At 36.9% G+C, this 27,285-nt stretch overlaps 2 protein-coding genes across 9 annotated transcripts in view; one reads left to right on the top strand and one right to left on the bottom strand.

The window, feature by feature from the left end:
• Nucleotides 1-816: 816 nt before the first annotated feature.
• Nucleotides 817-5,349, bottom strand: LOC121674193 (GSK3B interacting protein). Of its 6 annotated transcripts, none has more exons than XM_042048325.1 (3): nt 5,266-5,349; nt 3,310-3,568; nt 817-2,700 (listed from the first exon to the last, which is right to left on the bottom strand). In XM_042048325.1, the coding sequence occupies exons 2-3, from the start codon at nt 3,565-3,567 to the stop codon at nt 2,542-2,544; spliced, it is 417 nt and encodes a 138-aa protein (XP_041904259.1). In that variant the 5' UTR covers nt 3,568; nt 5,266-5,349; the 3' UTR covers nt 817-2,541. The 6 variants fall into 6 exon arrangements, with proteins under 6 accessions (XP_041904259.1, XP_041904257.1, XP_041904258.1 ...); XM_042048323.1 differs by having other exon boundaries at nt 5,251-5,339; XM_042048324.1 differs by lacking the exon at nt 5,266-5,349 and adding an exon at nt 4,603-4,685.
• ATG2B (autophagy related 2B) overlaps nt 5,010-27,285 on the top strand; it is a 46,779-nt gene continuing 24,503 nt past the window's right edge. Inside the window, exons 1-21 of one of the 3 annotated variants that reach the window (XM_042048319.1) lie at nt 5,010-5,364; nt 8,811-8,973; nt 10,797-10,949; nt 11,932-12,034; nt 12,890-13,052; nt 13,527-13,706; nt 15,070-15,166; nt 16,550-16,732; nt 17,394-17,548; nt 18,261-18,372; nt 18,526-18,787; nt 19,654-19,804; nt 20,338-20,430; nt 20,601-20,789; nt 22,077-22,350; nt 23,443-23,548; nt 24,578-24,770; nt 24,942-25,084; nt 26,193-26,350; nt 26,602-26,774; nt 27,077-27,227. In XM_042048319.1, coding sequence (XP_041904253.1) covers nt 5,203-5,364; nt 8,811-8,973; nt 10,797-10,949; nt 11,932-12,034; nt 12,890-13,052; nt 13,527-13,706; nt 15,070-15,166; nt 16,550-16,732; nt 17,394-17,548; nt 18,261-18,372; nt 18,526-18,787; nt 19,654-19,804; nt 20,338-20,430; nt 20,601-20,789; nt 22,077-22,350; nt 23,443-23,548; nt 24,578-24,770; nt 24,942-25,084; nt 26,193-26,350; nt 26,602-26,774; nt 27,077-27,227 — 3,364 coding nt within the window. In that variant the 5' untranslated portion in view covers nt 5,010-5,202. The remainder of the gene's footprint in view (nt 5,365-8,810; nt 8,974-10,796; nt 10,950-11,931; nt 12,035-12,889; nt 13,053-13,526; nt 13,707-15,069; nt 15,167-16,549; nt 16,733-17,393; nt 17,549-18,260; nt 18,373-18,525; nt 18,788-19,653; nt 19,805-20,337; nt 20,431-20,600; nt 20,790-22,076; nt 22,351-23,442; nt 23,549-24,577; nt 24,771-24,941; nt 25,085-26,192; nt 26,351-26,601; nt 26,775-27,076; nt 27,228-27,285) is intronic. The other 2 variants (XM_042048320.1, XM_042048317.1) reach the window with 2 other exon arrangements.

Below are 27,285 nucleotides of genomic sequence, written 5' to 3'. Positions count from 1 at the left end.
CGGCCGCCGCTGGGGGCGCGCCGCGCGGAGCGCCGCCCCGGCACGGGCTGTGCGCAGCCGGCCCGGCCGGGGACACTCTCAGTCCGGGACACTTGTGTGGTGCTGCCGAGACAAAAATAGACTTTAATTAGGTTATCAGCCGTCCTTTCCGAGAGCAGGCAGGCTCTGGAGCTGCTTAGGCAATTCACAGATTTACAGCTGCATCAGCACCACTTACTCAGGGCTCCGGACAGTGGAAACTACTGGCAGCTGAAGGAACCTCTTGAAATTCTCCCTCGTCAGTGCTGCAGAGACGCTCCGTCCATCGGGGCAGCAATGCCCCAGTGCAGGCATGGGAGAGCATTTTGGTCATCCTCAGTGACCCAGAAGTGGTGGAATGACATTGTTGTCCCACTTTTGGGTTAACGCTGCAATATAGTTGTAAGAAATAGCACAAGTTTCTTCTGTTAACCTACAAATTACGTGTTTTGAAAGTATGCTTATAATAAGCACACAAAATGACGGTTTAAAGACCTCTAAGACAAAAACAAACAAACAAACAAAAAACCAAAAAAACCAACCCAACAAAACCAAAAACAACCCCCCCAATTTAGCAATGAAACATTACTTTGGCATTTTTCCACTTCGATTTCTAACAGCCCAAGTTCTTTACAGTCACTTTGTCATGAAAAAACAATGTTTCAGCAGATACAAGTTTGCAGTCAGTTTTCCAAATACTTGACAGCTATTTAAATTTTTTCTAAGGGCATGACTTCAGTTGTTCACTCCCCACTTACCAGTAGCTCCACCCCCCACAAGAAAACTGCAACGCACCGGTCCATTTATTTAGTTCTTTAGTCATTGAAATTGAACAAGTAAATCAGTTGTAAGGAAAAATATTCGAATATAAATTTGCTAAAGTACATTCTCCTCACAGAGGACTAACCACATGCCACAGACCTGTGTGCAAAAGAGAGCCTATGAACAATTTTTGGAGCATGGAAGCCTACCCTAGGGCAGAGGAGTAGTTTCAGAAGTTTCAACCCAAAAAGATAATAACCAAGAAATTAAGCTCTCGAAAACAGAAGCTCTAATGACAGTTGTCTTGTCATAGTTGCACACTGCTAACCCAAAGCCATTACAAAAGCTTCACTAGGCTTGTCTGATCATTATGACTAAGCCATAGCAGGTAGAAGTCAACATAGCTCTACTGAAGTCACTGGAATTTGTGAGAACCAATAAATCTCTAAATGTGGCTCCAAAAGAGCTACTACATGTACTTGTCACAAAAGCATAGAAGAATAATGGCAGGATTGTTTAAATAAAGATACACAAATACAGAATAATAGAAGAATACAAAAAGTATGAATGTCCCAGAACGTCAGTACAACTGTACAAGCATTTCTACCCAACTCTAATTTTTAAAAAGTCTACCATTCAGTACATACTTGAAAAGATACAGCAGAACAATAGATTTATAAAGAGAGTTGTACCAATTTTTAAGTAGAAAATACAAGTTATATCTTCCAGCTTGTATTAGTCTTAGCAAATGTCATACAGCCTTTGGTTTCAAACCAATACAATGCAATTAACATTACAGTGCTTACTTCAGTATTGATTAGGAGAGGACATTGTACAATTGAGGGAGAAAATGTGAAAATTGGGAGTACCAAAGTCCTGTATTATAGAAAGTAAAGGCTGAAGCAAAAATACTCTTGCGTATATCCTGTACATCCTGTAAACACACATTCAAAATAGTAAACAGGCCTCCCAAGCCTCTCAAACAGTTGCAGTATAGCATACATATATACAACATATATAACAATTTTTAGGAAATGTGTAGTCCATCAATTCTGTGCTTAATCATTTGTGGTTCAGACAATACATTCATATATAAGCAGTTCATCTCATTTATTATTTGGAGCTTGTTGGTTGCCATAGACAAGAACAGATCAATTAACGCTGAGTCTTGTTTTTACTCAGATACTGCCACTATATAAGCAATGCTCAACTGCTGAAGAACAATCTTTCCTGCTACAAAGCCGAGAACTTTCAGATTTATGTATAGCAATTCAAGCAGAAATTCTTTGCAGAAGCTTTCCAGTTATTTTTTCAGTAACTGGGTAGAGCAAGTAGTTACCTTCTATTTTAAAAAGAAGGCATGAAAATTATCAGTAAGCACAAAGAATTACTACTTATATCTATAACATTCAGTCTCTACTCTTTTAGTTTTGAATACTAAGACTTGGAAAGGAGACCAAGGTTTTTGAACATTGTATGGAGCAACTTATATGCTCATTTACAACAAAAAGTAAAATCAAGAATTTTTTCCATTATTTATCAAAGTGGCTTTTAATAACATTGTGATATATGCAAATCCATGGTAGCAAAATGTTGTATAATATATTTGTTATAACATATAAACATTATATAATAATGTACTAATAGGAAGTAGACTTTAATGCAAGAAATGAAGCTCAAGATGTTTGTAAGGAAGAGCTCAGTGCTTCACACTAAGAATTCCTTCTGGCACTAAATCCTCCTCATTATCTGGGTAAATCGTTACTGACTTTCTTTCTTCAAAGCTTCTAGTCTTTGTAGTAGTGCATTTCCAAACACCTCTCGATACGCAGGGCTGAGAGAGTCCAACAAGGAGTAGACAGTTTCATGGTATGGAGTTTGCAGTCTGTCATCAGTCTGATCAAAATCATAAGCTACTACCTGCAACAAAGAATTGGGTGGTTAAATTTCTGTGGTGATGGATCACCTTGGCACACGTAGCACAACATTTAACTTTGCCAATCAGGGTAGTACCGGAACGTGAGAACCAAAAATACTGGATTTAAATCACAGTCTCTGCTTTCTACAATGGAGCTAACTGGTCATACAGTATTTAAGACAATTTCATATACCTTTTGTCGAAAACTCAGAATATTAGTAAAATACCTCATTATCATCTTTGAAAAGAAGACTCACATCTATGTGTCTGTACAAAAATTACAAATGGTGCAAATGTATAGATGCTGTATTATGGACTTCTTTGCGTACCTGAGAAACCCAAATACTGATGCCTGTAACAAATTGCTGATTCTATCTTCGTCATTTTGTACCTTATATAAATTCCTGATTTTTTATTAACTTCCCTTCTTGCTTTGTTGGAAGTAACTAGTTAAAGTTCCCTTTTCTAGAAGAAAACATGTAGATCAGGCTTTCATGAAAGTACAAGAGGAGTAGGTGTGGTTGTCAGTGAAGTATTTTACTAGGCACCCTTTGAATATGCTCATCGTTCAAAACAAAGAAGTTTAAAAAATTATAAACAAATTAGTTTACCCTGAGTCCTGCTTCAGTGAGCTCCAGACAGTATCTGTTCCTTTCCCTGGTTTCCACATTGATATATGCCACATCCTCTGCACAGGGAAGGGTTTTTGACACAAACATGTTGCTGACGGCAAACAAAACATCATTTACAACAGCTTCAGCTTCTAGTCTCATATCTTTCACATCTGTTCCTTCAAAGTCTCTATAATCAGAATCCTCTTCAAACCCTGTATTATTGGGCAACTCCATAGGATTGCAATCAGTCTCCATTCTGCACATAGAAACATTTATTTTAGATTCATTATAACACTGCACTCAATAGATATTAACACCATAAAACACAAGTTATATTTTAAGCAGACATATTTAATATTGTCCAAAAGAAAAGGAAACTATGAGACCCACTGACTTCCGTAAGTCATGAAATGACAATCTAGAGAACTCAAACCCGAGATATTCAGAACAAGTCCTGAAGAAGACTACCCGAACATTTAAAAGTGGTACCAGTATCACCGAAGCTAGTTTTTCTTAGGCAAATTAACTCGCATTCTATTGTATAAGACTCTGTTATGATTCAGCAGTCATTAATTCTGCCCTTTGCTGATCCAAATGCAGGAGGAAGACAAGTCATGCCTGGAAAAACTGAAATCAATAGCTGCAGAAAACAAAAACCTACTGCTGGTGAATATAAGGAAGACTTTTCTAAGTCTGTGGATTAAATGGATTATCAGAGACTTTAAGCATTAACAGCAGCTATTTGTTACAGTCACCAAAGAATAAAGCTCCTGTTCATCTTTTAGGCACAACTGCCGACACATTTCAGAGACACAGTCTGCTGGTCTTTGCGAGCAACCGGTACCAAAACGGGACAGCCCCAGCGGGGTTACCGCCACGGCTCCTGCAGTGGCACCGCGGATGCCAGCGTCGCCAGGAGGCTTCAGCTGACACCCGTGGAACCAGGCTGAGACAGCAGGGAATGCCCCTTGGGACGCTGCCCCGAGAGCTCTGGTAGCTGAGCACTGCTGCCAGGAGGAAATGGGGGCTGCCAATCACCGATCGCAACATGCGGGACATTCACTCCACGAGATCCACGGCTTACTGCCAAATCCCACCTTGGACCTACAAACAAATTTCGAAGAAGCTGAAGGCAACAGCGGAGCTGGATACCACGCTGCGCAGCCTCCCGCTCCCAGGGACCACACCCCCGCCGCGCCCCGGAGCGCACCCACCAGCGCCAGCAGGCGGCCGAGGCCCTGCCGCCCGACCCCGCCCGGCTCCGGACGCACGCACCGCACCGCACCGCACCGCTCGGCGGACAGCGCCCACCCCGCTGCTTCCCGGGCCGCTCCCCGGAGAGGCGGCCCCGCCGCCACCAGCCGCGCGACGCCTTCCGGCCCCGCCGCCCCCTCCCGCGGCCGCTTCCGCCCCCGCCTCCTCCGCTTGGCGACGCCACTTCCCGCACGTCACGGTGCCGGTGGTCGGCGAGGGGGCGCCGGGAGGAAGGAGACGAACAGTCGCGATCGGCCCGGCCGCCCTCGCCGGCGGCGCAGAGCTGACGGGGAGGGGCTGCCCGCCCGCTGGACCCCGGCCCCTTCCCCGCGCAGCGCGGCTGCGGCGGCCCCTCCGCGCCCGCGGCCGCCGGGAAGATGGCGGCGGTGTCCGAGTGAGGATGGAGCTGCTTGTCAGCGCCTCTTCGCCCTAGGGCGGGCAGTGTCGCCCGCCGGGGCGTGAGGGGCGGCGGTGGTGTCGCCTGGCAGCGGGGAGCCCCCGCCGTAGCCCGCGCCAAGGGGCGAGGCTTGGCCTGGTGGCCCCCGCTCAGCTCCCTCGCGCCTCCGCTCTCCGCCCGCCGCCCGGCCCCAGCCCCATCCTGCCGCCCGGCCTCGCGGCCCCCGGCGTGCAGCCGCCATGCCGTGGCCTTTCTCGGAGTCTATCAAGAAGAGAGCCTGCAGGTACCTGCTGCAGAGGTACCTGGGCCACTTCTTGCAGGAGAAGCTCAGCCTGGAACAACTCAGCCTGGATCTCTACCAGGGCACTGGCTCCTTGACGCAGGTCCCTCTGGATAAGTGGGTAAGAGATGCTGGCGCTTCACCCCCTCGGCTCCTGCTGCGTCTAAGGGACCAGCTGATTCTCTGCCCCCGGCTGCCACCCACTTTATTTTCAATACCCAGCCTCCTTTATGCAAAAAGTTATAACCATAATTAGCATTTATTCCAGGGAACTGTTGTTTGATATGCCAGCACTTAAGGAAAAAAAAAAAAATCTGGACATTTGTTACAGATATGTTTTTCTAGCTACGCTTCGATTGCATAATTTTTAATTATGAGAAAGGAAACAAAAACTGAAAGAAGGCAATAGCTGCTGATATTTCAGAGAAAATGAGCTAATGTAGCCCAAACTACCAGAAATCCCTGTAGTTACTGAGAAGTATTTTTACTGACTACTAGAGATGGTGAAAACAAAGTAATCCCTGTGGTACCTATGCTTTGTCTTTGTCTTGGAGACATCTTGGTTCTTAATGATAGTATTATGCTGACCTTAGTCTGTGTAGATCTCTAAAGACTGTTCTCTAGTCCTGTAGTGGTGAAAGTACTTGTTGACAAAAAGAAAGCTGATTTTAGCTGGAGTTTGCTTAGCAGGTGGCCTGTCACGCTCCAGTCCTCACATGTATGTTTTTTTACATGTATGCGTCTATACGCAGATATGTATCTTTCCAGCCTACTGTAAAGGCAGACCTTTGGATTACCGTGTTTGTAATATTTTGTAAAGGTTCTTGGTTTAATTGCCAATGTCACTGAATTATACCTGTCAATCGAGTGTGTGTCATGAGGAACCTTTAGCACTGCAGTATATCAGTCACTGACTTCCAGCGTAGCATAGATAATGAGCTAGGTCCTTTGCTTTGTTGTTTTCCAAAACACATTTTTGTTAGAGTATGTACTGGTTGGTATTAGGTCACAGAGGGTACATTTTAAAATACTTGGCAATATGTGAGTTTTCAAGTAATGCTTTTCCAGTTGTTTGTGTGAAAATATGTTTGAAAGTGGTAGGGGACGGACGCTTGCGGAAATGATCAGTGTTATCAGTGTTTGAGTGTGGACTTTGTTGTTCGCTGGTTTGTTTCCTTCTTTTCTGGCTGTGTCCGCAGCTTGTTTTCTGTGGCAGGCTTGCAGTGAGGCTGCCTCGCTTTAGTGGAGTTGCTATGCCCTCTAGTGGGTATCGAGCGCTCTGCGAGTCGAAGTGATGCTATTTAAAGTGTAAAATACTTTGTAACAAAGCATTTACGGGGCGGTACTAAATGAAGTGTTCATCACGTATGCACAGTGATTAAGTGAATATGCAGTAATGCTTCGGTGATCCTCCCCGTTTGTGGATCAGCATTTTTCTGTTCCTCTTGTAAACAATGTCACGTTTGAGGTTCTCTGCACGTGACTCGCATGTATGACAGATTGCAAAAGCAGATTTCGCGGAAGTACTACAGCTCTTTTTTCCCCCTAGTCATTGTAACCTTGTTCTCAGTGAATCACCAGGATGACTGGATTTTGTACATGGTATCCATTTTTGTGGATACTTCTCTTCATCCCAGCACTGTAGATATTTTAGCTAACGTTGTGTGTTTCTAGATTGTAGAGATATGTAGGAATTCCTGGGGCTGTTAATGTAATGCCTTTGCCTTTTGGGGCCTGGGCTGTTTAGAAGAATCAAAATGTAATGCATGGTGTTTGTAGTTGAATTTTAGTATACATTAAATACTACTTTTGTGGACTGTTGGTCAATAATGTGGAAATAAGTCCTGATGTGAAGGCTATGCTCCAGTTTTAAAATTTCGCTTGGAATGCTCTAATTACTTCCTTCTAGGAACAGCTGGCATGGGCATATGAAGCAATTTAGCTCAAGAGTACTTCGATTTTTTTACTTTTAGATAGTAAATTTCTATTTCAAAATAATAAGCAGTGTACTAAAATACACTTATTTTTATCACCATGCACATGGGTAGCAAAAAGACATCCGAGTCAGATTTATTCAAAATATGGTAGCTAGCTTACTTTCTGCTATAGCAAATTACTTTGTAAATTTGTTCAAGTAATTTAAATGAACCTGTGGTATTTTAAAATACGGTTTTCATCTCTAATAATTATTTTTGCCCTATCTTATGCTATTGCCACATGTATAATTCTTAAATATAAGTTCAAATATGTTTGAGCTTTTATATTATTTATTTTATAAAATTTTAATTTCCCAATAGGGCTGTTCAGGTTCTGTTTCTTTGAAGTTGATGTCTTTTCCTGCTGCTTGAGTGGACTTTGGAACAGAAACTAGAAAAGCTGAACATGCAAGGCAAACAAAATGCTAAAAGCAAAGTTATTAAGAGCATAAGGAGAGCAACAAGTTAATACGATGGGAAAGTTGGTCCTGGACACATAAGAATTAAAAATGTAATTTTCTGAAAACTTATTTTCTTTATTTTTAATTTTTTCTGTATAATTGGAACAACATTTTAAATACAATTAAAATGGAAAACAACTTTTAAATCCTTATTTTTTTCAAAAGTTGTGATGTCGAACTTACGCATTTTCTCAGGTAAAGTCAATGGCCTTGTTCAACTCAGGAAGGTCAAAACCACACTTTTTCTTGCCAGTTGAAGATTCTGTCCTATGTCCTATTATTACAACCCCAGTCTTTAGTAAGGTCCTGTTTATATTGGAAAGTCGCACTTAATGAATTCGGTATGTGAATAGGATTGGGATTTGTTTTATTAAAGCCTGGGTACTTCTTGTCTAAGAACTTCAGTTTTAACTGCATTTTTAAATCAAAGCACAGGCAGGAACTCCCCTTTTTTAGCATAAATGTGAAGAATATGTTTCATCTATATGGTTGTAATGAAACCTATATAGAGAAACAAGGGAGTCTTCTAAGGATTGTGGAAAACTTGAAAATTCTAAGTTACTACATTAGAACTGGTCTGATACTTTGGGCAACTTGATGGTAGTAGTGTTAATAATGCCACTATAAAAGACATGATTTAGAAAAGGCAAATATATTACACAGCAAGAGAGGACTGTTTGGGTCCATTGTTCCACTGTCACAGAGAAATCATTACACTGAAATTACATGCTATGAAATACTCCTATCACAGAAACCAAGTACTTTTTGTGCTTTTACTGTCAGCCTGCTTACAGTTTTCTTCAAGTACTGCCAAAGAAAGAACAGATTAACTTTTGTTAGTACTGTAGTATTTATCAGAGTAAGTTAGCAGACTTTTTTTTTGTATAATGCAGAAATACAGATTATGCAGCTACCACAGAGCAATCTGTGTTATTCTGAAAGCTATTTATGCTTTGGATGGCATTACACTGCAATGGAATTGAAATACTTGAAAGTGTCTTATTTTTTTTTTTGTTGGAGTGTAATTAATTTTCTAGTAGCCTCAAAGAGTTTTATTTGTTAGATGCAAAATTATGAATGTGATTTTAAAAAACATTGTGATTTTTAATTTTAATTTTATTGTCTTCTAGTGTCTTAATGAGATCCTGGAGTCTGCTGATGCACCTCTGGAAGTCACAGATGGATTTATCCAATCAATTTCTTTATCTGTCCCGTGGGGGTCATTGCTGCAGGATAACTGTGCATTAGAAGTAAAAGGATTAGAGATGGTCTTCAGGCCAAGGCCAAGGCTTGGTAGGCTTATTTTCTTTTTTTAAAAAAGAAGATTCTTTACAGTTTTTCAGAGTCAAAAGTCTACCCTCGCTTTAGTCCATTCTTAGCCTTATTTAAAATGTCATTTAGTTTCCATACCTTAATGATTGAGAATTAATAAAGAAACTCTCAGGTGTGCGTCAGTTGGTTGTCAACTCAATTAGTTGTTGCTCTGTTAAATAACTTAAAATGCTTATAGTGTTCCTACTGTTGTATGTCTTCCAAGCTGTTTAAGAACTATAGATATGGAAGTGTGGGAAGGAGTTTTTGCAGCTGGTGTTTTTGGGTGTTGTTTGCGCAGTGCTGTGAGGCAGCGTTGGTAGCTGGCTGTTGGGTGGCAGCAGGACAACACCATAGTGTAGGACTGGGAGGGGGGTTATGGAGCTTCTGGCTTTCTTTGACTACTTTAGGCTAAAAGATGCCTCTTCTTGTATATTTAGAGAACAACAAATGCAGTTTAATTGCTATCACAGTCTGAAATAATGACTGAAATACTACCTTTTATTGTAATGCTGAGAGGATTGTCTGAGTTCTTCTAGCTTGTCTGTATCCAGATGTTTGTTACTGATCTAGTTTAGATTGCTCTCGTGACTGGTCATCAAACTTCCATAAATTCTGTTTAACACATAGTGCATTTTTAGTTGTGAAAATTGTTTGAATGTCTGAAGGATTTTAGTTTGGTTTCCTTCTTGTAGCATAGAGAAAATAGAAGAAAACGTTTTTTTAAACAAATAAGGAAGAAAAAAATGCATAAAACCTATTTCTTGTCTTTTGCAAGTTACCTTAAATGACTTATTTGCTTACATGTACTCTACACTTCATCCTTAGTTGTTTAACTGGAATTAAGTTTTGAGCTATGTTACTTTCTGATGTAAGATTATTGCTTTTGAAGGAATGGTAGTATTAGGAAGAAACTATTATTGCTTCACTTGCATCCAATTAGTTCTCTTTGATGCACAGTGCTTTATAATAGAGCAAACAGTGTAGAAAAAACCCCACGGTGCTGGTTTTATCACACATCTATAGCCACATGGATGTTTCCAGACCTGAATGCTTAACTGAAATGTTTTGCCTATTTAACACGTTTGTATTTGTAGTTTTATTTTTGTCTGCCTATACTAGAGTGTGCTAGTTGCATTTGATTAACTTTTCTAATCCATAGTTTAATAGTATTTGCTCAGAATGGCCTTGGCATTAACTGATAGGAATGCACTGTCAATTAAGTTAATCTGGCTGATGAAAAACTTGTTCAGCTTAGCACCTGCTGTGCTCTTGGATTTTATTATATTTTACTTACTATGTCAGGTCTGTGTTAGGCTTTTAAAACACATTTTAATATGCTAAGACAACATCTTTAACCTTGCTTAGTGTTTCTCCATGTAGGATATGTTCCAAGAGGAATACGAAACCTTGAAATAATTCTTAAAAATAGGACTTACTTCATTTTGCCAATTATGCCTTCAAAAACATACCAATATAGTAAAAGAACTCCAGAAATTATTTAATTGCTTAAATTACTTAAACCACTGCTGAAAATTGATTACACTGTTGATTACCTGATTTCATCTTGTTTATACTGAGTTTTCAAATACCAAAATCTTACCAATGCCGTCTAAATAGATTACATTAATTTTAAATTAGTAAAGTCTATAATGAGAGATTGTAACTAAATTTGTTTTTAAGTATGACTTCTTACTAAGCTGTTGAAACTCTTTTCTGGGTGTGCCAAATGTATTGCTCTGTTTTGTCTTTATAGTTTCATAATGTTCATAGTTTAGTTTATTGAGACTTATTTTACTCCACAGCATCTGGTTCTGAGCCCATGTATTGGTCAAGTTTTATGACCAGTAGTATGCAGCTTGCAAAAGAGTGTCTTAACCAAAAATTGACAGATGAACAAGGAGAAGGGTCCCAGCCTTTTGAAGGACTTGAGAAGTTTGCAGAAACTATTGAAACAGGTATGAATCAATTATTGAGATCTGAATTAATGTCTGAGATTTAATTGGTTTATGTTGTGTCTCAGTTTTACAAAATGGCATCTCAATTTCCATAGCTTACCTGACAAATTTTCACTTGTTAGCATTGCTTGTAAAATCTAAAGAGGAAGGCAGGACAGTTGATTTTGCTTTTGAAGTGGGGAAAACAGCCCCATTTACCTACTAAAATATTTGTATACTTCCCTCAGTGGACAGATTGAACTCTGTTTCAGGGCAAGTTGGTGTTTGTTTCCACCAAAATAAATCCAGCTAAATCTGTGCCTGAAGGATTGATGACATATCTTAGTTTTGGAGATGGCAGTGTAATTAATCAATTGCTAATAGTGATGCTGTTGAAGGAGAAATGGAGAATGTTTTTTCAGCTGTTTTTATCCAAAGCTGACCTGTTATGTTTTATGCATCTCCATAATCACACCATGTTGATAGAAGTACTTCAAAAACTGGTTTTTGTAGGAGGTGGTTTTTCTAAGTGAAAGAAACTAAGGGCTTATGACCACATTATGCGGTGGAAAACCTAGTGCAGAAATGTCTGAGCTGAGGGAAATACTTAAAATCCCATCTCGAGATGGAATCACTCAGTCCAGGCAGTGTTCTGCTGCAGCAATGTTTAATAGTTCAGACATGGTGCACAATGAAGGTGTTACTTTCTTTGAGGATCATCCACACTGAGCTACAGAAAAACATGGTTTGAGCTGTCACTTGCTCAAATATCTGAGCCTTAAAGAGCAGTTGTATGCTATGGATGTACATATTGGTCATTTAACAGGTGTTTGTATTGTCTTTTGAAGCCTTGTTACCTTATTAAACTCAATTGATTCTTTTCACTGAAATAAATATTGAGAACTTAAACAAAATCAAAGACTCTTTAATATGGTTACAAAAGTAATTGTTTAGTAACTTGACTTAATTGACTACACTGTATTTTTTTGTTTTTTCTTTGAAGTTCTAAGAAGAGTGAAAGTTACCTTTTTAGATACTGTGTTGCGAATAGAACATGTGCCGGAAAACTCTAAAAGTGGAACAGCGCTTGAAATCAGAGTTGAAAGGTAAACATTTTTTTTAAAATCTGTGGATGGTTTTTTTTCCTAAGGCACTTTTTGCCACTTCCTGTAAAGTACATTATACTCATGCACACATGTTCTTAGTATACAGTTAGACACTAGCTCTTGAGCATCTCTTTTATAATGCCAGTGAGCATCTTCCTCACTCAGATTCCACTTAACATGTTTATACTAAAGATATTTAAGCATTAAATTGGAAGAGTTGTGGTTTTTCCCACAAAAATGTTTTCATCAACTTCAGTTAATGAATAGCATTTCTCAGATGTTCAACACCCAGTGTATATTGTTGGCCAATCAGGCCATCTCTTCAATTTAGAAAAGGGACCTGACCCTTTCGAGTAATACACTTTAAATGTTTTCAGAAAAAAAGGTACAGTCCTGGAAAAAAAAAACCCAACAAAACTCTGAAAGAGCCCGTGTGAATTCTGTAATTACTTTGAACATGAATACTGTACATGTTCTTAATGTAGATTATTCTCAACCTGTGGGAGACTGTAATCATACTTTCTTGGAAAGTATTGAGATCAGTATAGAATAAAATTGATGCTTACTGAGAATTGCTAATGAAATATATTTGGTTTTAAACATTTATGAGCTTCAGGTTGTTGTATTCTCTGAAGTATGTTCACACAGGTAGCATGTTTTCCTGTGGTGTCCCATAGAAAAGTTAAGATTTCCACCAATTCCCACAGAGTGGTGGGTTCTCCTTTCATGACAGTGAGCAGCACTGTAAATAGTATGAAGAGAGAGACCATGTACAAACTTAAAGGCTAAAAGGCACAAGAGAAGTAACAATTTGCATGCACCCACTGTGTTTATTTCCTTTCTTTTGTCTCCCAGAACTATGTACTGTGATGAAACTGCAGATGAGTGCTCCGGAATTAATGTACATCAGCCCACAGCTTTTGCTCACAAATTACTGCAGCTCTCAGGTGTCTCTTTCTTTTGGGATGAGTTTCCTGCATCAGCAAAGTCCTCCCCAGTGTGTTCAGCTACACAGCTGGTAAAAATAAATACATTATATAAGGATGTAAATTGGTGAAAGAATATATTGTTACACTAATATATAAGATTAATTCTGAAGGGTACAGGAGTTGAACTTGTACTTGAATCTGTGTTTGGTAAGTTTTATAATCAGTTCCTGTTGATTTTGAGGAGAGGCAAGGAAATGGACTTTAGGACTGAGTAGGAGTTAGGATGTATTGTACTGGTTGCAACTTTAGGAACTAGAAATTTAAGAACCCTGCAATTCACTGTTCTGTGGAAACTTGCTCTTCTTTTTCCAAAAGCCTAATGCTTCTCGTTCTATGTGCTTTGTTTCTTCACAATTATCAATACATGTTTTTAATGTCATTGTCAAATTTTTAGTTTGTAAAATGATTATTTGTGTGATAGGCTTATTTGAAATGCTTGTGTTTTGCTTTTATTTCTTAAGAAATGGGATACATTCTTATTCCTTTATCTGTAACTTTTTAAGGCAACTGAACCAAAGCTTTCACCTAGCTGGAATCCAAAAATCATTTATGAACCCCATCCACAACTAACAAGAAGCTTGCCAGAAATTACTCCTTCTGACCCTGTACAGATCTGTAAGCTGATTGGTAGAATGGAGTTAAGCCTAACATTAAAGCAAAATGAAGTCCTTCCTGGAGCTAAGGTTAGTCATGCTTTCCTGGTCTTTAACTAAATGAGTAGTTCTGTAGGATTTTTTTCTTCTATTACATATGAAAAAGGTGTAGGATTCTCAAGGGAGCAGATCACTTTAGTCATTACGTAGATTCTTTGCATTCTAAACAAATAAGAATGTCTAAAAAGACATCTTCACGGTAGCCAGGTGAGTCAGGGCACACTGAAATCTGTTAAATGAGAATTTCTGTATGTTAGAGAGAGACTGAATTTAAGTGTTCAAAAAACAAGTAGATGTGACACTTTGATATGGTTTAGTAGACATGGTGGTTTTCAGTTGAAGGTTGGTCTTGATGGTCTTAGAAGTCTTTTCCAACCTTAATGACTCTCTGATTCTGTTCTGTGAATTTATGTATTGGTATTACTTCTGAGAAAGTTTGGAATGTTTAACTGGTGGTTGCTTAAAATCACTTTGGTTTTAAAAGGGTATAACTTTCTACAACAATACAAGTAAATTGTAAATTATTGATTAGACTGCAGCATTATAAAACACAAACATTTCCACTTCTAAATTTTTATGTTGAAATCTATAGTAAATCAAATAAAAATGCCATATTTAAATGCTACTATTAAAATTAATATTTTATTTGACTTTTACATAAAGATACAGGAAGCAAAGCAGTTGAAAATAAAGCCCTATTTTTTCTAAAGAAGTGAGTATATAGGTAAAATTGTGTAATATATTCCCCTTCTCTCCACTTTTTAAATTGGCTGTTGACCTGTCTTGTATAGTGTACCATATTTTATGGAAAGCATAAAGTTTTTACTGCAGTAGAGAAGAGGTTTTTTTTACATCCAGCAATTTCTAGTCAATCTTTAACTGTTCTTGTTTATTCAGTTGAGTCCTTGAAAAGTAAAATAATATTTTTCTTCGTGTGAAATAGAGAAATGCTGCCAATTTCAAAAGTATAAATATACTAAACAGAAGACCTTTATAGTTTTAAGGTCTATTTCAGAAGGTGCTTACTTGAATATCTCATAATTAGTAAGTAAAACTATGTTTTTTATTGCTTTGGTAATTATTAAAGGAAAAAAAAAACAATTAGCAGATTAATAGAATTCTTGATTTTTTCTATTATGAGATCGTGTATTTATTTTAAGCTAATAGTCAATGACACATCTGCATCTATCCTGCCAAACTACCAGTTGGAAGAAACAGAAAATTAAGTTTCTAGCTGTTTTATAGAAGATGAAGATACTGATGGAATGACTGTATTCTTTCCAGCATAAAAATCTATTATCCAAATAATTGATTCATCCAAATAATTGATTCAAGTCATGTAAAGAAAAGTTCCTTGAGTGTTCTTGACAGTGTTGTTTCCTTTTCTTTTTAGTTGGATATAGATGGACAAGTAGATTCTATACATCTGTTTCTGTCGCCAAGGCAGGTTCATCTTCTATTGGACATGGTAGCAGCTATTGCTGGACCAGGCAAGTGAGCATTCTGTAGAAGTTAAATATGTATTAAAAGAAACAAAAAAATAATCTTTGCAAGATAAACAAGTTTCCTCAGTTGAAAAAAAATTGTGGTGGTACATTACTATGAGTTTTTATCTGATATCAATAAAATGTTCTGTAGCTGCTGTGAGTTAGGACTGTGATCAATTTATTGTCTTCAGTGGCAAATTGTACATCTAGCAATAAAAACCCCAACAAATAAGGCTTGACACATGACTGTATAATAGTACAAGAAATGAGGAAATTGTAGGTTGTCACTGTTGCGCACAGGGACGGCAAAAAACGACATGACTCCAGGTCAGAGAAATATGGTCGAAGCCGACCCTTTAATGCCAAAACCCATCTTTTTATAGCATGGATCTCAAAAGAGAAATTACATTATTGGGTGCTTGACCCTACACCTCCCAGAGTGATTGGCTGAAAGCTACAACACCTATTTCAAAATATTTTCTAAGATAAAACAAGACCTTGCCAGGTGCAATATAAAGAGTTAGTTTACAGAGCGGTCTTTCACTGTTTCTCAGCTAAAGCATGAGAAAGGAAAAACTTCACAAATGCTTCAGCAGCTGGAAAATTCCTCTGCTCCTGCTTTTTAGCATCCACACTAGGTGAAGAAAATTAGGAGACCAAACCAATTCTGGTTCTTGTAGCTTCTGTTTCACAAGAGGAACTTAGGTTCTCTGTCCTGTGTTTTAGTGACAGGCACAGAAAATATAGAACAGACAGTAGATGAGTTTGTTGGTCTGTATTTGTGAAGATTTAAGAGCAGTGTTTCAACTACTGCAGTAGAAGTATGAGAGTATTTTGGTTTGTTCCCCTCATCTATTTTATGTAACGACACTTGCTAGGGTAGCTAATCTTTTTGAAAGATTTGTCATATCCTGGGTAGGTGCTTAATATTCTTGTAATACTGATATACTTGTTTTATTGGACATGTTAATTGTTTTTGGACAATTGGAGGAGCATTACATACAGTTTCCCATGTGTGTCATCTTCAAACCTGAAATTTTAATAATTCCTTAATAGTAGAACCTTTAAGAGGCCTTAGTCCCTAATCCTGACTGAGAAGAGAAATGTATGCATAATATAAGCCAACACACTGCATATATAACCTTGAAATATTTTCATTAGATGTGAAGTTAATGAAGTTAGGGAGAAAATAATCTGTTCTGAACAAGTAAAACCTTCAAACCAACAAAATGCACAAATATACACATCTGATGTATAACAGATGTATATATAAATATGGATGCATATATATACAAAAAGGATTCATTTTCAGATTAATTTTTGAATTTTTTTAGGGATACTGTTAAGGAAATTACAGTAGGATTTCTGTCCTTTTTTTGAATCTAGAGAGTCTAAGCAGGATAGAATTGTCAAATAAAGATAGGAAGAACCGGCCAATGCAACAGGAGGATGAGTATCGGATTCAGATGGAGTTGAAACGTTATTTAAGAAAAGAGTCTTTATCTGCAGGAGCATCATCTGAACAAAGCTTCTATGAGACAGAGAGTGCCAGAACGCCTTCTAGTCGTGGCAAGTATAAAAGATGATGCAAAATAGCAAATAACCTGTTGTTAAGATTGTTTAAATTGATTGTTCATCTTTTAATCTTACCAATTTATGTATTAAAATAACTTTGACATAATGTAACAATATGCCATTAATTGTAAAGTTCAGTAAAAAATTAGCAACTAGTTTAGGTATCAGGGTAGACTTGATTCAGTATTTCGTTAAAACTGTTCAGTTAATGATAATGTGCAACATGCTAAAAAAACCACAGTGTAACATCTTTTCAAATGCGTGGTTGAGGAAATTACATTTAGAATAATACTTGTGTTTGTCTGATTTTATGTGAATACTTTTTTGCTAGTTATTTTTAATGTGAAATACTTCGATTTGTCAAAATCAAATGAGAATGTGTGAATTTATAGAAATGATACCAACTTGAATATGAAAATGAGATATTTAACTGATATAATATTAGTGAGTTTTTTGCCTTTTGATTTTTATTTAAATCTCTTCATAGACAGTACTAGTCTCATGTCAAGAAAACTTGGAACTTCTGTAAATGATGTATTTAGCTGGTTATTCTGTCTAGCAGTTAGATTTCTGGACTTAGGAATTCATTTCTGTTAGAAGTAAAGTTATTTTTTTAATTAGAAAATAACTCTTTTCTATCTGTGATTTTTATTAGAGGAAGAAGTTTTCTTCTCAATGGCTGAAATGGACATGTCTCACAGCCTTTCTTCTCTTCCACCTCTTGGAGACCCTCCAACGATGGATCTAGACTTGTCTTTAACTAGTACATACACAACTACGCCAGCAGGATCTCCACTGAGCACTACAGTGGTATAGTATTAACTGCATTTGGAATCTTTTAGAAATTAACACTTCTGTCAGGAACTGTTGCATAATTGCTGCATTCTTTACAACATCAGGAACTCTTGCAAAATTCTAGAACAGTTGAAATGTTTACAGCTGATAGTATTCCTTTTCTGCTATGGAAGTGGTATTGTAATTATTCTCATTTATTTGCCTACTAAGCTAGGAAATGTGTTTTCAAATGTCTTGAAGCTTATATAGGATGCATTATGATTTATTTTCTTTTTAATTACTGCATGTTTGCCACCTGGTTTTCTTTTAATATAGATTACACAGGCAATGTTGTATGAAATTGTTGTATTAAATTTTTCCTCAAACAACATAAAAACTGTGCTGTTGTTAATGACCATCTTTCCCAAATCTGTTGTGTACCTAATGTTTTTCTTAATGAAAACCGTGGAGAATAGTTGTGGAACTAGACAATATATGCTCATGGGGAGTGCAATTTCAGCTTTAAAAATATGTGGTTATAGATGCTCATGGAATTAAAAAGTGTACCCCAAAGTAAAGCATGTCTACATTGATAAGTTGAGCATTAATTCTCCATGAATTGATTGTTGATTGTTTATTGTTGGTTTATGCATGTTGGAGTTTTTTGTTCATTTACCTTATTATTCATGTTTGATCTAATGTCTAACAACTCTTTGCAAATTTAAGGTCATATATATTTTTGTTTCAGCTGCAACCGACTTGGGGTGATTTTCTTGATCGTAACAAACAAGAATTACAGCCTCCAAGAGGTTCTTCACTAACAGCCAATATGGTTCACCAGACTTCCTTAAGAAGGACATGTAAGTAACAACAGATAGGTAGTTCTCCCTAGATAATTATGAAAATGAATTGTTATGCAGCAACTTGGTAAAAAGAAATGAAAATCAAAAGTAAGATGATTTTATAAATGTATTATTGCTGAAAAATTACGTGAACTTAATTTTGTATTTCAGCTATTCCATCCAGATCTGTTTCTGTGGATGAATCCAGACCTGAGCTACTTTTTAGAGTGGCAGTTGGAACTTTCTCAGTGTCTGTACTTCATATTGACCCTTTACCCCCTCCTGAAAGTTCACTGAACCTTAACCCATTGACACCAATGGCTCGGGATTTCTTTGCCCGAATAGAAAAGATTGAGCCAGTTAAGTTTTCAACAGAAGATTTTCTGTCCTTCCGAGAAGTATTTGCAGAAGCTTGTTCTCATGATCACCTTAGGTATAACTTTGCTTATTAATAAATATAATTAACAAAAATATATTTTAAGTAAAGTTGAATAAAGTAAGTTTATTTCCATAGGAATTGTGTTACTTAATATTTGAATTGCATTAGACTTCCTTATTAATTTCAAAATAGTCTTGAATTTTGACATCCGTTGTCCAAGACTTTTCTTTTTTTTAAATTAAAACAGAAGAAGAAAAGAGAATAAACGTTAAAATCACCTAGCTTTTTAATAGATGAATTAAATTAGGTACAGTTTCTATGACAGAAGTCTAAAGAGTCAAGAATCATTAAGTAAATTATTTCTTTAGAAATAGCTGTGATTTACTGGACTATTTTTATCCCAATATAGTGATTACTGCTTGAAGGAGCTTAGGGTTTTACTTAGTGCAAAATATTGTATCAGTAGGGATAAAGGCTAAGTGTGAACAAGATAATAAAGTCAGGCAACAGTCTTTCCTTTGCAGAAGTTTTTACCATCCCAGTACAGTGTATGAAGTAAAATATTTAAGGGTGTATATCCCTTTTTTTTACCCTATGTATGTAATTTAGACTTTGTGAGACATTTGACTTTGTCAATCTAAGGATGCTAGTTTTATGTGAATTGCACCTCAGGTTAGATGTCTAAAATGTGCTTTACAAATTTCTCTATGCTGACCATTGTTGATGTGTAACATGAGCTCCATTGTCTTTATTGCTAAATCTGTAATAATTAGATATTTTCATAGTTTTGGAGAAATTACAGAGCTTTAAATGATTTTAAAAGGATTGTAGTGATCCTTTTTTTACATACTTAAGTCATGACTTTTCATAATTGTTATTGTTTATGCTACTTCTAATAATTCATAATTTTAATAATTCAGGTTTATAGGTACTGGCATGAAAGTGTCTTATGAACAAAGACAAAGGACTGCCTCTCGAAGTTTTAGTACTGACTTATCCATTGGAAATATGGAGTTCCTGGAATGCCTTTTTTCTACTGACTCTCATTCCATGCAGCCTCACTATACAGAGGTATGTAAAAAATAAAGAGAGGTCCATAAAAAAGAAATGTTAATTGTATAACTGAGAATGCCAGATTTTAAAATGGTTGTAATTTAAATGTTTCTTAATAGTTTTTTGGTTTTTAAGTATGTTACAGTTTTAAGATAAAATTTACATTTTAGTTCTGAGCTCAAATAGTGAACCCAGCTTCTGTCATACCTGACAGGAACAGCACCAAGTAGCCAAACTTTGTTAATTACTTGTCTTCCTTGCTTAACAGGGTTTGGATATTAGAGTAAATGTTTTCCAGAACTAAGCAATGGAGTTGAGCAATGCAAAGGTTTCTTGGGGTGGTGATTATTCTTCCAGCTGTTTTAATGGTCAGAAGCATCCAGTAAGGGAGCTGAATATGTGGATTGAGTAAACGGTTGAGCTGGGGCTGTGTTTGCTGACTTCAGTGTGGGGTTACCTGTCTGTCCTAGGTAAAAATATCATAAGTATATTTTCCTGTGGCTTCTCTTTCCTTCTTATTTACTAAGTATTTTTAATTTTTTTTTCTGAAGCTGCTGACATTTCATTCTGAAGAAAGAAATGATTCTCATTCTATGCCATGCCTTCAGCTGCATTATAAGCATTTAGATAATAGAGGACCTCAGGTAAGGTGGGAGATTAAAAAGACCAAGTTTCTGTATAATAACCTTTGTCTAATTTGGTTTATTTGAATAGGAATCTAACTGTACAACAGAGAGTTCTTAACTCTAACTTACTATAATTTGTTTCACTGTGTTGTGTTGAAGATTTTAGTGCTTTTTCTCTTTCTTTTCAGGGTAGTCAAGGGAGACTCAGTTCTGTTCCACAGAAAGCAGAATTACAAATAAAGTTAAGTCCAGTGTTTTGTGAGCTGGATATTAGTATTGTAGACAGATTAAATTCCTTACTTCAACCCCAGAAACTGACTACAGTGGAGATGATGGCATCTCACATGTATGCTTCTTACAATAAGCACATAAGTCTGGTAAGTTCAAAATGAAATTGATTAATAAACTTGCTGGGGTTTTTTACAGGGGGAAGGCAGGGTGGCAATAAGCCTGAGATTGCTACTTCGGATTGATTTGTGGTGGCTGAGGTGTTTCTTTAAGTGTGAAAGGTTTTTTTGGTTGGTTGGTTGACTGGGGTTTTTTTGGTTTTTTTCCAACTTCTGACACAGAACTGTAGCCATCTGACACAGTCTCATTTTACATTCAGTGATTGTGTACTTGATAACAGACCTAAAGATAGTGGTAGATGCTTCACAAACTCCCTAAGTTCTCAGCTTCTTGAAGCGGGGAGAACTGGGCAAAAAACAGGAATCTTGACTGACTTCTCATCCCTAATCTGTCCCATCATGCTCTCCAGCAGCTGATATAAAGTGTTGCTAACAATTCCACTTCTATGTTGAAATCTTCAGTTGTCAAAATGAGCCCAGTTGCCTCTGCTGTGCATAACCTGCTTTTGGGGTAGGTGACAGAGAGAATGGGGAGCATATGCATTGCATTCTAGTGATTTGGGACCAACAGAAAGAAGTTGAAGCTTATTTTTCTTGGTTTGGGTTGTTACAATAGCATTAAGCATGATGACTTTTCTTAAAATACTTGAGGAATAATTAATGCAATTAATTGATTTTCTGCACAGCAACAGAAACTTTCATGTAATTTTATTGCTGCATTGACTGATTACAGAAAAATCAGCCTTCAAAATTATTTAGGAGAATCCTTATTTAAAAAAATTGTAAGACATCAGTCATTTCTATAATTGTCTTGTGAATTTGATTCTTTTCAATGATCAACAAAAAGGGGAGGATTTGAAGGACATGAAAGTGATAGGAGCTGGACACTATGACTTCCTGAAAGGGACAAATACACGATAGTAATTCCTACTTTTTCAAGAGCAGCAATTTTTAAAAAAGTGTCTGAGACACGGTATTTCCTAATTGCAGCTGAGTATTGTTCAGTACTCTCACTCTCCAATTTAAGAGGAAAAAAAATTGTAAAAGTAACAGATTTTTTGCAAGGTTGCTAATCTCTGGATATACTTGACTTCTAAGTAGAATCTCTACAACACCAATAATAGAAAATATCCTGAGAGCAATAGCAGTTGGTCTTAATGTGTTTTTCCTGCGTTATATAAATAATCTTTTTCATGTTTAGATATTACATCATCAAAAGCTTTCTCCGTAGTCACTTTCAATGCTATTTTCTCTAATTTAGATTTTTTTAATTCACTCTGGTTTGTGTTTTGTCTTTTGTTGTTTGTTTTTTTTCAGCATAAAGCATTTACTGAAGTTTTTCTGGATGATTCACATGCTCCTGCAAACTGTAGAATTTCAGTTCAAGTCACTGCCCCAGCATTAAATCTCTCTGTTCGTTTCCCAATACCTGATCTACGGTCAGATCAGGAAAGAGGACCATGGTTTAAGAAATCACTTCAGAAGGAGATTCTTCATCTTGAATATACAGATCTGGAATTTAAAACTGAATTTATAGGAGGGTCAACTCCAGAACAAGTTAAATTAGAGCTTACCTTTAAAGAGCTAACGGGTAAGAATGTTAATATTATATTCAAAAGTCCTTTTTTATTTTCCTATGTACTATGTAGTTGAGAGAAAACTCGTCTCATATGAAGTAACTCAGGGAGTATCTTTCCACCTGAATTTTGGAGTAGATATCAAGGGAGGTGATCCTTCCCCTCTACTTGGGGCTAGTGAAGCCACATCTACAGTGCTGTGTCCAGTTCTGGGCTCCTCAGTACAAGAAAGACAAGGAGCTACTGGAGTGGGCCCAGCAGAGTCCACAAAGATAATGAGCAGTCTGGAGCATCTCTCATATGTTGAGAGGCTGCGGGAGCTGGGCCTGTTCAGTCTGGAAATGAGAAGACTGAGAGGGGATCTCATAAATGTATATATGTCTCAGAGACATGTACCAAAAGGATGGTGATAGGCTCTTTTCAGTGGTGCCCAGTGACAGCATGAGGAGCAGTGGCCATAAACTGAAACACAAGAAGTTTCACATTAACATGAGGATGAACTTCTATACATTGAGGGTGGCTGAGACTGGAACAGGTGCCCAGGGAGGTCATGGAGTCTCCCTGTCTGGAGACATTCAGAACCCACCTTGGATGTGTAACCTGCTCTAGGTGAATCCTGCCTTGGCAGAGGGTTGGGCTGGATCATATCCGGAGGTCCTTTCCAACCCTGATAGTGCCATGATGCCGAGATTGATTCCCTAAATAACTATCGTTGAAAAACTTTAATAATTTCATGCCTCTAGTATCTTTCAAAGTAATAAATCTATGAGACTGGTTTATATTTGCAATCTTCTCTGCTGTCTCATTTTGTGTACTTATTCAGGGCTGTGGCAAAATATAGTGATGCTATAAATGTAAATGCAGATATCTATGCATTAGAAGCGTCTGATTTTCTAACTAGAAAATAATGTGAAATAATTTTTGTTTCTAAAAGTTAACATTAATTTTTTAATTAATGTTAAGAAGAGAGACAAAATCTGCCTAAGTAGCTTAGTAAGTAGCATTGACTAGTTAGTCTTGTTAGACTCCAACCTGAGGAGTGGCTAACCTGAAGTTAGCAGTTGTCATTCCTCTGTTAATTTCTAAAAAATCTCTGTTCTATTCAGGTTCGTTTGAAGAAGATAATGCAGAAACACCAGTAAAATTTTTTCAAGTGTCTGGTGGCACAGATGGAGATATAACATCATCATCAGACAATTTTGACTGGCCTCGGTAAAATAAAGTTTCAAGTTTTTAATGTGGATTGATTAGATTTTTATGAAGCACTGTTTTTCTAATTTTAATCCAGAATGCCTGTGTGGTAAATGCTTGAAAATAATTTGCAAAGAAAGAGCATGTAACTATTGAAAAGACCCCAAGAATTTATAAAAAAACCCCCCTGAAAATTCTATGCTTATAATAATGCAATATGGTTTTTAATGTATAATGGCTTCTGCATGGACTTGAGTAAATTTCAGTGAAAGTTTGGTAAATGATTAGAGACTTGAGACTTCTTCTCTTTTTTTTGTTTTACTTTACCTTTTCTCCTGCGTTCATGGCTGAATACCAAATAACCCATCCTAATTGAATTTTGCCTCAAAATAATATAAGCCGTAAGAATAATTGTATTATGACTGAATTATTGCAGCTTATATCATATGCAAGGCAATACAGTACTGTAGACTTACTGAAGTGAAGGATCAGGCAGCTGAATTGTGTAATAATATGTTTAAAGAGGCAATTTTAGATTTGCTACAGAATTTGCTGTGTACATTTTTTGCCACAAAATTTAGTGGCTTTCCGACTGCAAGTTTATATGGACAATTTTTCTTTTATAATGGCACAAATAAATTTTTCTCTAACAGTATTTACATGTAATAAGCTACACCATGCAGTACAGCATTTCTTAATGGCTGTTAATGGTCTAGTGAAACAAGCATTATTTTGGGAGAGTGCTAGGTTTTTCTTAGCTTACCTATATGGTCACGTGATGGAGTTGAAAAAAGCAGATGCTTAACATTTTCTTTCACCTGATGGTACCTTTTCCATTTGTGTGTATAAGTTAGTTTTTTTTCTTAGTAGTATTGCTTTGGGTAATAAAATATGTTATTATCTAATAAAAAAGTCCCTGGACTTTTGAGCTATTTAGTCTGGGTGTATTTAATGGCAAGCCAGTAGAACTAGGGGACATGTGACAAAGCATAAATATAAACATTATAAGCATCTCTAATGGCTTGTTCTGCATAACTTCTCCAATGTCAGGATTGTATTGAAAATAAACCCTCTGGCTGTGCACTCTATTCTGGAAAGGATAGCAGCTGAGGAGGAAGAAGGTGATAATAACTTTCAAGAGGAAGAAGAAGGAGGGTCTCATTCTTTGAAGGATGTCTGTGATATTAGAAGACCAGAGCCTTCTCCTTTTTCTTCTCGTAGGGTCATGTTTGAAAATGAAGAGGTACTATAAAGTTTTGTTACTTCTTTGTGCTTATGATAGACAAAATATAGTGAGAGTACATTCTCGCTACTTTACATGCAACTTCTGGTTTCCACTTTTGGTTTTGTTTTGGTTTGAGGTTTTTTCTTTTTTTTTTTTTACACTTAAGAATTTTTTTCTTTTTTCTTTCAGATGGTGATGCCAGGAGATGTAGTTGAAATGACTGAGTTTCAGGATAAAACAATTAGCAATTCTCATTATGTACTGGAACTCATGTTACCAAACATTCACTTAACATTACCAAACAAAAGCTTTTACGAAAAACTTTACAACAGGCAAGTATAATTGTTTTGCTTGGTTATCATGACCTGTACATTCAGTTCTGTGTTCACTGTTGACAAAAACAATTGTCTAAGCAGGTATAGCAGGAACTCATTTGTATAGTTTATATAAAACCATAAAGTGCTATATAAATATTTTTCCAAGCTCATATGACACCGTTGTGTCATGCATCTGATTCATGCCATGGCAGCTGTCTGATAAAAAGTGTTTGGCAGATTTTGTGAAGAAAGGGTGAAGCTAAGTAGTCTTTAGCTCTCGGTGAATTCTTTGTTCAGATCCCTGTGCAATGTTTCATTTTGCTCTAATCTTTCTGATCTCTTCTTTAAACAGATTATTATACTTAAAAAACAGTTGTGCTCAATTTTATTCTTTCTATCTAAAAATCTAGAATTTGCAAGGCAGTCAGAGAAAAAACCCTAACCCAGTTTTGTAAGCCTCGCAAAAGTTTATAAAAATGTAGAGAAAGCGAACCCAGCTTACAGATGGGTGTTCACTGTTTATTTCTGTTAGTTTGCTGTCCAAAAACCAACAAAATACTACTAGATTGGTACTATGCTATGCAATATGCAAGAGATGCTGATCTATTTTAGTCTGTGATAGGTATTACTTTACTTCCAGAGTATTTTCACTTCCAAAGTGGCAAGGCAGAACCTTCCACTGAATATTTTGTTGTAATACTTCTGTACTGAATGTCACATCTGTCTTTACCCTGACAGACACACTCACTTGAAACCAAAAGAATGAATGTTTCCTGCAACTTAGTTGAGAATTGATGTGATCAAAATAGGGGTTTCTCAACTCCCCCTCCAACCTACTGAGCTAATAGATACCTAGTTATAGAGGATTTTGTGTCACTATCATGTGTTAGACTTGGATATGTGCCTACCATAATTACAGAATAAAAGTTACTTCCATTATTTTTTGCTTTTGCTCATGAATATATTATTGTTTCTTGTGCTCTTGAACTTTATTTTCTCTATCTTGTTTATGGAATCTGGAATCTGTTACATAAAGTCTGCAAAGGAATTATGCTTGACTGACTTAATACAGAGTGGGAATACAGACACGTATTTTATGTAATGATAATGTATTTCTTCCTAGGATCAGCAATGATTTATTGTTGTGGGAACCCACAGCTCCATCTCCTGTAGAAACATTTGAAAACCTTTCTTATGGTGTTGGACTCTCTGTGGCCAGCCAGCTCATCAACACTTTCAGTAAAGACAGCTTTAGTCAATTTAAATCTGCAGTTAATTATGGTAATACACTTAATAAATCATCTAGAACTATAGTGTTTTAGAAGCATAATTGGCTGAAGTGATTAAGCTGTTAGTGGAAAGATTTTGTAAACTTATGAGAACTTAAACCAAGACAAAAAAAAGGTAGATTACTGTTTAATTGAGTAAAATAAGTGTGAAATTGAATTGCATTACCAATGGAGAAACAGTGAGTTGTTGGCATGATATGTGTACTAGCTAGAGAATGAGTTGTTCTCCGTTTTATCTATTAGATGATGAAAGTGGATCTGAGGAAGAAACACTGCAATATTATTCCACTGTTGATCCAAACTATCGTTCACGCAGAAGGAAAAAGCTTGACTCACAGAATAAGAACTCACAAAGCTTTCTGTCTGTTCTGCTAAATGTGACACATGGATTAGTGTCAGTATTCACAGATGTGAAGGTGAGGCACTGGGGCTGGAACAAGTTTTTTCTTGTTTTGACCATGGATCCCTTTCATGCTGTATGTACTTATCTGGAAGGAGCTAGTGTTGTTAACAGTAATTCTGTAATCTTTATACTACTATAACTAGGCAGTAATGCAACACAGTATTTTGCAAATTCTGTTTGCTTTGCTTCACATGAGAATAATGAAATGCAAGCAGGAAAACATGTATTGGTAGCAAGTGTTGTGTTAGTTTAGACTGTCTAAGTGCTGCAAACTGTGAGCAAACAATAATTTCATCATTTCTATTCTTCCTTCAGCAGGATGATGGAAATACACTCGAAGGAAAGTACGGCGAATTTTGGGTTGAGTTCAACAGTGGCTCCCTCTTCAGTGTGACTAAATATGAAGGCTTTGAGGACAGACACTATGTCTGTCTCCATTCTAGCAGCCTCAACTTATATCATCAAGGTGGGGGTGAGATTTAGGTGTCTTTGGGACTAAATTTGAAATGAAATAAGCTTGAAGC

This window comes from Corvus kubaryi, unplaced genomic scaffold (genome assembly GCF_017639235.1).
Source record: "Corvus kubaryi isolate FWS band 111438036 unplaced genomic scaffold, C.kubaryi_AGA036_p1.0 66, whole genome shotgun sequence".
In the NCBI taxonomy this organism is placed as follows: domain Eukaryota; kingdom Metazoa; phylum Chordata; class Aves; order Passeriformes; family Corvidae; genus Corvus; species Corvus kubaryi.
Note: the sequence above shows the minus strand (reverse complement) of the source record. Positions and strands in the feature narration are given on the sequence as shown.

Coding starts and splice junctions, on each gene's coding strand:
- LOC121674193 (XM_042048321.1), bottom strand. CDS start 3,576: ATGTGCAGAATGGAGACTGATTGCAATCCTATGGAGTTGCCCAATAAT. Junction 2,701..3,309: donor TCACTGAAGCAGGACTCAGG/GTAAACTAATTT, acceptor TCTTTGTTGCAG/GTAGTAGCTTATGATTTTGA.